This window comes from Elephantulus edwardii, unplaced genomic scaffold, assembly GCF_000299155.1.
Source record: "Elephantulus edwardii isolate Elephantulus edwardi_28Jun2011 unplaced genomic scaffold, EleEdw1.0 scaffold00129, whole genome shotgun sequence".
Lineage (NCBI taxonomy): Eukaryota > Metazoa > Chordata > Mammalia > Macroscelidea > Macroscelididae > Elephantulus > Elephantulus edwardii.
The window spans coordinates 6023344-6032814 of NW_006399879.1; the positions used below are offsets into that span (position 1 = coordinate 6023344).

The 9471-nt window shown below is 48.4% G+C and overlaps 1 protein-coding gene across 1 annotated transcript in view; it reads left to right on the top strand.

The window, feature by feature from the left end:
* GRK4 (G protein-coupled receptor kinase 4) overlaps positions 1-9471 on the top strand; it is an 82513-nt gene that overhangs the window by 26080 nt on the left and 46962 nt on the right. The window contains exon 3 of the mRNA XM_006893658.1: positions 2687-2799. Coding sequence (XP_006893720.1) covers positions 2687-2799 — 113 coding nt within the window. The remainder of the gene's footprint in view (positions 1-2686; positions 2800-9471) is intronic.

Below are 9471 nucleotides of genomic sequence, written 5' to 3' on the forward strand. Positions count from 1 at the left end.
TGAAATTTTCTGTTTAGCTCTTTGATTTCTTGATTTCTTCCTTTAGCTTTGGCTTCTTGGCGCTCTAATGCAATATTCAGAGTCTCATCTGACATCCATCTTGGTCTTTTCTTCTTTTTCAGCCTTTGTAATGATCTTTTGCATTCTTCATGGATGATTTTCTTGATAGCCTCCCAGAGCTCATTTGGTCTACGCTCATTGGTGCTCAAGGCCTCAAACCTGTTCCTGAGATGGTTTTGAAAATCAAATGGGACAGACTTAAGGTCAAATCTTAGTTCCCATGGACTTGACTTAATTTTCCTCAACTTCAGCTTGAATTTGCATATGAGTAGTTGGTGGTCTGTCCCATAGTCAGCACCCGGGCTGGTTTTCACTGCTGATATTGAGCTTCTCCAGCGAATCTTTCCACAAATGTCATCGATTAGATTCCTATGCATACCACCAGGTGAGATCCATGGGTATAGCCTGATTTTATGTTTCTTATAAAAGGTATTTGCAATGAATAAATCATTGGAGGTGCAGAACTAGGTTTAGACTTGGATTTTTCCAATTTCCGGTTTCTTTCTATTTGTTTTCGATTTGTGGCTGACGCAGATGAGCAAGGTATAAAACTTGGAATTTCGTGTTCTTTTTATAGGAAGATTGCTTTGGAATGAGGAGAGAAACCCCGCGGGACAGTTCATCTTCCAGGGCCCCTGTGTGCAGGAGTCAACTTGATGGCAGTGGGGGGAGTAAACAAGCAGGCGTGTGTTCTCTTCCTGCCTCGGTAATGCAGAGCCCCACTGTCCCCAGACTCTCAGTCCGTAGCCCTGTGGAGCTGCTAACACGCCCTGTTACTGTGCAATCTCTCTTGGCTGCTGGGACTTTATTTCTTCAGCTTTCACTTGACACGCTAGGGGCCTGGGCATGGTTGTGTTTTTCTCAAGAACCCTGGGTAAAAGAGCAAGAGATTTTCTCGTTAACATTTAAATTAACCAAGAGGCATACAGTTTGTGTTTTCTCTCCTCCCTGACACTTTGACCAGATTTTAATGGCTTGTGTGTGTGTCTCACTGGAAGGTGGGCGACTCAGCCCCACAGCAGAGGTGCAGAAGGGAGACCTGGCAGTCTGTGTCTGCAAGTCTGCAGTGAGTTGACGTCCAGCAGATTCCGACCCCGGCAGTGCCCAGTGTCAGAGGGGAGGGTGTTCCAGGGTGTCCTCTCCATGAACGTGGACCACCCGGACCTCCTCTGCAGTACCACTAAGTGGGCTTCACTTGCCAAGCTTTGGGTTAGAGTGGGAGCACAAACTCTAGCACCACCTGCAAACCTTTCCCTAAGGTGACAGCCGTTGAAACCCCTGTGGTGTGCAGCGTCTGTGATGTCACGGGTTGCCCTGCGTCCCTTGCTCAATGACAGTGTGATTGTATAGTTGGCCCTTAAAACAACATGAGTGTTTGAGGTAAGGTATATGGTAACATACTATCCATCTGAAAAGAAATAACAAATTAAAAAAAATTACTAGTAAGTAGATAGTCTCTGCAGCTTTTACCATGTAAGTAAGGTAGCATGTTTCACAGACATAAGTTTGTGTCAAGTAGGCAGGTCGTCGGGGTAGGTAGAGGGGGAGCTGAGCTGGGACAGAGCAGACATGTGGCCTGTAGTCTCTGCCCCTCCCCCCCCACCGTGGTCATTGTGGAATCCAAGTGCAGATGACACAACCTTGCTTACTGAACATTAGGAGGACTTGAAATGCTTGCCACAGAAGATCAAGGAATAAAGGAATACAGCCTTCCACAGGGGTTGCATTTTAACGTCAGGAAAGCAAAGACCCTTACCATTGAACCTCTAGATGGAGAGGAGATGGAGATGGCCAGATCCACAGACAAGACCTTGGAATCAGCAGCCGAGAAATCATGACCTATTTCATCGGGAGTGTTGGCGTCAGGGACCTCTCTCCAGTGTGCTGGCGAGCAGAGCTGTCTGCCTGCGGTCTGAGGCGCACCTGATTGAAGTCATGGTCTTCTCAGTCACTTCTCATCATCTGTATTTCAGCAAGTAACCAGGATGACAGGGGACAGGGTTGTGGTGGAGGGCAAGAGGGCTGCCAGGAGGACAAGCAAGCATGTCCAGGAGGAGACGCCAGCGTGCTCCTTGGGGGCAAGGACACTGAAATCCCACCGCCCCTCCTTTGGACATGTTGTTAGAAGGGGCCAGGCCTTGGGAAAGGTGGGGAGGGCCAGTGGAGGAGAGGAAGACCCTCAATGAACTGGCTTGACAGAGTGACTGTCACGGTGACTCCAGTGTGTCAGAGACGACGAGGTCGTCCCCCGGCAGGGTTCCGGTCCTTCGTTCACAGGGTCCCTCTGAGTCATGGTTGACTGGACAGCACGTAACAACACCAGACTTTCCAGGGAGGAGAGTGCCCGCCTTTCCCTTGGAGCCCTTGATGGACAAACTGTAGACCATTTAGACCAGGCGCCCAGCATATAACGTACTATCCCACTGCAGTACCGTGATGTTCATGATAACCTCATGTAAATTAGTAAGCAAGAAAACTACTGATACTGTGTTTTGTTGGGGGTTTCCCCCCAAAAAAATGAAAACGGCAAACACGGCACATGACGTCCGTTGTTTCAGTGCCAGATTCAGAAAAGTGCCTTGTGGGTTGTAATGGCGTTTTTGTTCTTACCCGTTTCTTCACGCAGAGAAGGATTACAGCAGCCTTTGTGACAAGCAGCCGATAGGAAGACTCCTCTTCAGGCAGTTCTGCGAGACGAAACCCGATCTGAGGAGGTGCATTGAGTTCCTGGATGCAGTGGTAAGCAGCTGCTCTCTGGGCTGACGGGGCCAGTCGTGTGCTTTAAAAGACACGGTCTCTGTAGGTTAACACTGCACACGGTGGCTATGGTGTCAGAGTGGCTAGTAGGCTAGGTGTACTGTTACCTCTGTATGCAAAGGGGTGGTTTATAGCATTAAATCCCAGGTACTGGAGAAATGTACACACCTAGGAATACCTTCGAAGCACGCTGCCGTAATTGGTGAGAGGGTGGACAAGTGTTAGTATGCTTGGTCAGCCTCCTGGAGATAACCTGGCACCGGCTACATCGCGAGAGCACTTGACCCCAGGAGCGGGAAGCAGCAGTAGTTAGTGGAAGAAGGACGATGGTGCTGAACGGCCTGCACACTGTCCTGCTCCAGGATGAGATTTATGGTGAGTCCCTCACGTCGCGAGGTGCTGTCATGACCTGGAGCGGCCTGATGGACAGCAGACCTGAACCCTGGCCTGTAGGTTCGGACCTCCTTACAGGTAAACAAGTGCTGTTTTTATAAACCTGTATGGCTCTCTCGGGAAATGCATGGTGAGTTCTTCCCTGCTTTCCCCCAATTCCAGCATGTTCAATTATACCAGCTGCCCTTTCAAATCTTCTGTTCGGCTCTTTTGTATGTTTTGGCTTCTCGATGCTCCAGTGCAATTTTCAGAGTCTCTTTTCATTCCCATTTCCGTTTTTTCTTCATCCTCTGTGTAATGACCTTTTGCTTTCTCCGTGGATGATATTCTCAGTGTCATCCCATAACTCATCTGCTCTCCCATCACTGGCGTTCAGTGCTTCAAACCTATTCTTAACATGATTTCCTCATTCAGATAGAATAGACTCAAGATCACATTTTGGTTCTCATGACTTGTTTTCATTTTCTTCAGCCTCAGTTTGAACTTACACAAGATTAATTGATGGCCCGACGCACAGTCCATCCCTGGCCTAGTTTTGACTGCCAACATTGAACTTCTCCAATGATTCCTTCCACAGATGTAGTTAGTCTGATTCCTGTGCCATTCATCAGGTGAGGTCCATGTGTAAAGTCACATTTGTGATTCTTGTAAAAGACATTTGTGATGAATAAATCATTGAACGAACAGGTGTTGTCTCAGAGAAGGTACAGCTAGAGTGCCCCTGGGAGCAAAGATGATGAAGTTTCTTCTCACATTCCTTGGACATGTTGTTGTTGTTATGTGCCGTCGAGTCGTTTGCGACTCATAGCGACCCTATGCACAACAGCCCTAAACCCTGCTCTATCCTACACCAACCGCACTGCCTCTGACATGCCCATCCCGATGACCCCAGTCACTGAATCAACCCACCTCATAGAGGGTCTTCCCCTCCTGTGCTGTCCCTCTACCCTACCAAGCATGATGTCCCTCTCCAAGGACCTGTCCCTCCTTACAACATGTCCAAAGTATGTCAGACGAAGCCCCAGAATCCTTGCCTCCAAGGAGCAGCCTGGTTTAACCCTCTCCAGGATGAATCTGTTTGTTTTCTTGGCAGTCCATGGTACATTCAATACTCTTCTCCAGCACCACAGCTCAAAAGCGTCAATTCTCCTTCTGTCCTCCCTAGTCATTGTCCAGCTCTCTGATGCATAACAAGTGATTGCAAAAACCATGGCCTGTATCAGGCGCACCTTAGTCTCCAGAGAGACACCGTTGCTCTTGAGTACTTTTAAGTCCCTAACAGCAAACTTTCCCATCACAATACGTTTTTTGATTTCTTGGCTTCTGGTGCCTAGAGTGTTGACTGTGGAGCCGAGCAAACTGAAGCTGTGAACAATCTCAATCTCTGCGCCATCCATCCTGATGCTACCAATTGGTCCAATGGTGAGAATCTTTGTTTTCTTGACATTGAGCCTCAGTCCATACTGAAGGCTGCAGTCCTTGACCCTCTGCAGTAAGTGCATGAGGTCCTCCTCAGTTTCAGCGAGCAGGGTTATGTCATCTGCATAATGCAGATTGTTGATAGATCTTCCACCAATCCTAACGCCACGTGTCTCCTCATAGAGCCCAGCAGAGAGGTTATTCCTTGAAGAGGGGCGTCATGCTTGGGAAGGTAGAGGGTCACTGAAAGAGAGGAAGACCAATTTACCCTCAACCAGGTAGATTGACACAGTGATTGCAGCAATGGGCTTGAGAGGTCAGAGGTGATGAGGATGGCACAGAACAGGCCAGGGTTCAGATCTGTTGTTCATAGCGTTGCTGTGAGGCGTGTTTGACTTGGTGGCACCTAACAACAACAACACTGGCCATGATTTCATCTTACTCAGATCCACAATCAACAATCTCCTTGGAGGTTGAACTCTCCCTGGATTGTGGAGGGGAGAGCCGTGGGGCCCCTGTTTTGGAACTGAGTGTGTGCTGTGCCACACAGCTGAGTCTCCGGAGGCAAGTCTCCTGAGGTGGGGCTCCCCCGCTGACCGGCAGGTTGACTTCCCATTGGAAAGTTGTGGCTCCCCTGGACCTACTCATGTCTGTGGCAGCATTTGTTTTTCTCACCTGAGGCCTCCATGAAATGCAGGTGGAAAGCAGGCCAGAGTGATGGGGTGAGTTTAGCCCTACAGTGAGCTGAGAAGTAAGTGGGAGGAGAGGAGGGGCAGCTGGGCAGACAAGGCCTCTGAGAGCTGTGTTTTCAGACAGGGCCCAGGAGCTCTGTCTCAGCTGGACTACCATTGAGACACTTTCAGCTCACAGCCACGTTCCATCAGCTTCTGTGCTGTACGCATTCCGTCTTCCTCCCTCCAGGCCACTGGTGGTTTTTGGTCAGCAGCACAACGTACCCCTGACTACACCACCAGGGCTTGTTCTAAGTGAAGTCAGCCACACGGGTGCTCCCTGAACACCAAGGTCATCGTGCGCAGATCCCGCTGACCCGCGCCCAGTGGTCAGTGCACCGTCAGGCAGCCTGTTGAGTCTCTCCTCGGGGGCGTTTGTAAACGGGCCCGCTTGTGGATCTGCCCGTCCTCATCTTTGCTCAGTGTCACCATCAGATGAGGTTTGGTCTAGCTGACGGATGCCACGGCTCGGCCGTCTCTGGCCCACAACTTCTGGCAACCAGGTACTTCCCAGATGGGCTGCTTTCCGTCGCTTCCCAGGCGCTGGCATCTTTTTTTTTAAATTTTTATTGTAATAAAAGTATACAGAAAAGTTGGATTTCCAGTAGTTCTTTGTTGCACATTTTCTTCCTTACTCCTCCAGTTCACTTTAAAAAAATATATTCATTGTTGCATCATTTCCTCCCCCCCCACCTCCCCCAGTCCACTTTGCTATGCACCTCTTATTCTGCACTGTTGCTATACATGCAATGCCTGATCATATCTTTCTTTTAAACAGTTCTTTCCTGGAACAGTTCTGCTCCAATAGAGTGTTCGTTATTCATCCCCTTTCCTTAATTTCCCCAACTCCCACGTCCTTCCTGTTTTCTAATAGACTGGGAAGCACAGCATCAGACCTTTCTTCCGAGATGCCCTGTACCACCAGCCTTTCGTTAGCTGCCAGACACTGAAGTGTTTGTACCTCCTGGCACTCAAGATTTATGACAACAAGAATTATTAAATAGATAGTAGTGACATTCAAGCACGGGTGGCAATACTTAAGGACACTTTGAGTAGAATGTTAAATGATCAGGAAGTATCAAGAGAGAAGATGGAAGGAGTACACAGAGTCACTGTATCAGAAGGAATTGGCTGGCACAGAGGAATTTCATGAAATAACATGTGAGCAAGAGCCTATGGTGATGAAGGAGGAAGTTCAAGTTGCTCTGAAGGAATTTGCAAACACCAAGGCTCCACGAGTTGACAGCATACCAGTTGACATATTTCAACAGACAGACACTGCCCTGGATGTGCTCACTAAGTTGTGCCAAGAAATCTGGAGGACAGCCAGCTGGCCAACTGCCTGGAAGAGATCGATATTTGTTTCCATTCCAAAGAAAGGTGACCCAACAGAGTGCGGGAATTATCAAACAATATCATTAATATCACATGCAAGCATGATTCTGCTGAAAATTATCCAAAAACGTTTGGAACAATATGTCAACAGAGAACTGCCAGATGTACAGGCTGGATTTAGAAGAGGTTGTGGTACTAGGGATATTATAGCTAATGTTAGATGGATCTTGGAAGAAAGCAGAGAATACCAGAAGAATGTCTGTCTGTGCTTCATTGACTATGCAAAGGCTTTTGACTGTGTGGATCACAACAAGCTGTGGCTGACTCTGAGAAGAATGGGAATCCCAGAACATTTAATTGTGCTGATGCGAAACCTATACTTGGACCAAGAGTCAGTCGTCAGAACAGAGTAGGGAGACACTGGATGGTTCAAAATCAAGAAAGGGGTCCATCAGGAATGTATTTTGTCTCCATAACTTTTCAATCTGTATGCTGAACAGATCATCTGAGACGCTGGGCTGTACGAGGAGGAATGTGGCATCAGGATTGGTGGAAGAATCATCAACAACCTGTATTATGCAGATGACACAACCTTGCTCACTGAAACTGAGGAGGACCTGAAACACTTGCTGCAGAAGGTCAAGGACTGCAGCCTCCAATATGGATTGAGGCTCAACGTCAGGAAACAGATTCTCACGACTGGGCCAATTGGCAGCCTCAGTATGGATGGTGAAGAGATTGAGATAGTTAACTGTTTTTGTTTACTTGGTTCCACAGTCAGCACTCTTGGTAACAGCAGTCAGGAAATCAAGAGATGAATTGCATTGGGAAAGTCAGTTGTGAGGGACCTCTCAAGAGTACTGAAGAGCAACAGTGTCAGGCTGGAGACTAAGGTGCGCATGATCCAGGCTATAGTCTTCGCAATTATGTGCTATGCATCGGAGAGTTGGACAGTGAATAGGGATGATAGAAAGAGAATTGATGCCTTTGAGCTGTGGTGCTGGAGAAGAGTGTTGAATATACCATGGACTGCTAGGAGAACAAACAGGTTTGTCCTGGAGAAGGTGAAGTCGGAATGCTCCTTGGAGTCAAGGATTTTGAAGCTTCGTCTGACATACTGTGGGCATGTTGCAGGGAGGTCCTTGGAGAGGGACATCATGTTTGGGAGAGTGGAGGGGCAGTGCAGGAGAGGAAGACCCTCGGTGAGATGGATCGGTTGGACTGGAGCGGTGGGAATGAATGTGTCTGAGACGGCGAGGTTGGCACAGGATAGAACGGCGTTTAGGACTCTTGTTCCTAGGATCACTATGAGTCGCAAGTAACTCAACGGCACATAACAACTGTTCTGCCACGAAATGCCCCTCAAAGGAATAATTCGCGTATGCAAATACAAAGAGTGTTTTACTCTGAAGAATAATTTTCCACATATGGAGGCTCTCTCCCTCAGTAGAAAGGTGGCAAGAGAAAAAAGCCCTGAGTCCCCCCGAGCAATTTTTTTAAGGCTTTTCCGGGTGCTTCTGTCCAGGGCGGGGAGATTGGAAGCGTGGTTGGTGGGCCGGGGGATCAGTCATGTGGGTCGACTTCTGATGGCATGGCTGCTTTGTCTGCCTTTACTCTTTTTGTGTCACGTAGACACTAGTTAATTCTTTACTTTGCAAGGACACATAAAACTTTACCCGGCACATTTGTGATTGCTTTACCTTTCCTAAGCTAAGAATTTTTATGGCCCACTTCTGCTTCTGGGATTAATGGGGTGTTTGTTTTTTTTTTTTGGTTGTTGTTGTTTTGTTTTGTTTTTAAATGGGGTTTATGCTATGCTGTCCCCTCACAACAACAGTTAATATTCACTGTTTGTATGTCTGTATATTCGTATTTTCCCCCCTCCATTGATAATGACATCAGACAGCCAGGAGATTTGTAGTTTCCAAAGTCTCATTGCTTTCAGTTTCCCCAGAACTTTCTGTTGAGGTTTTGGTCCTTCACAGATAGGCTGCCATCCATGTGTTGACAGAGCAGCTGCTAGAGGCAGTGGAAGGCACCGTGTGTGAGCGGCTCTGTGCGTTGATGGAACAGGTGGGAAGTGCCTCCGTCCCTCCTTAAGGCACTTGAAAGCACCGTGTGTGATTGGCTCTGTGTGTTGATGGAGGAGGTAGGCTACCCTCTTCCCTCCTTGAGGCAGTGGAAGGCACAGTGTGTGAGCAGCTCTGTGTGTTAATAGAGCAGGTGGGAAGTGCCTCACCCCTCCTTGAGGCAGTGGAAGGCACCGGGTGTGAGCGACTCCCTGTCCTCTGTGCACAGATGGGCTTTTGATGGGTAGGCACAGCAAGAACACACAGGGATTGAGGTGAGCTCAATGGGTCCTTTCTCAGCACTGGTACTGGTTCTGCTTGGTAAAGTGGAGAGTTACTGAAGAAGAGGAAGGCCTTTGATGACGTGGTATGACACGATGCCCAGAGCCCTCAGTGACCCTGAGTACGGTGCAGGTCAGGCCCACTTTCCTGCTGTGTGCACGAGGTAGCTGTGGGTCAGCCACTGGAAACAGCAGCGGGGGCTCAGTCGTTCACAGAGTCATCCCTGTGAACACAGGCAGCTTTTCACTCCTGTCAGCACACCAAGTGTCTCCCACTAATAAAGTGAGTCTTGGAAAAGAACAGAAAATACAGTGTCTCTCTAGTATGTTACTAAGAGCAGCCACACTTAACCGCTGAGACTGCAGCACAGGGTGGAGAGGCGGCGGGGAGTGGTGAGGCTGAGACTGCAGCACAGGGTGGAGAGG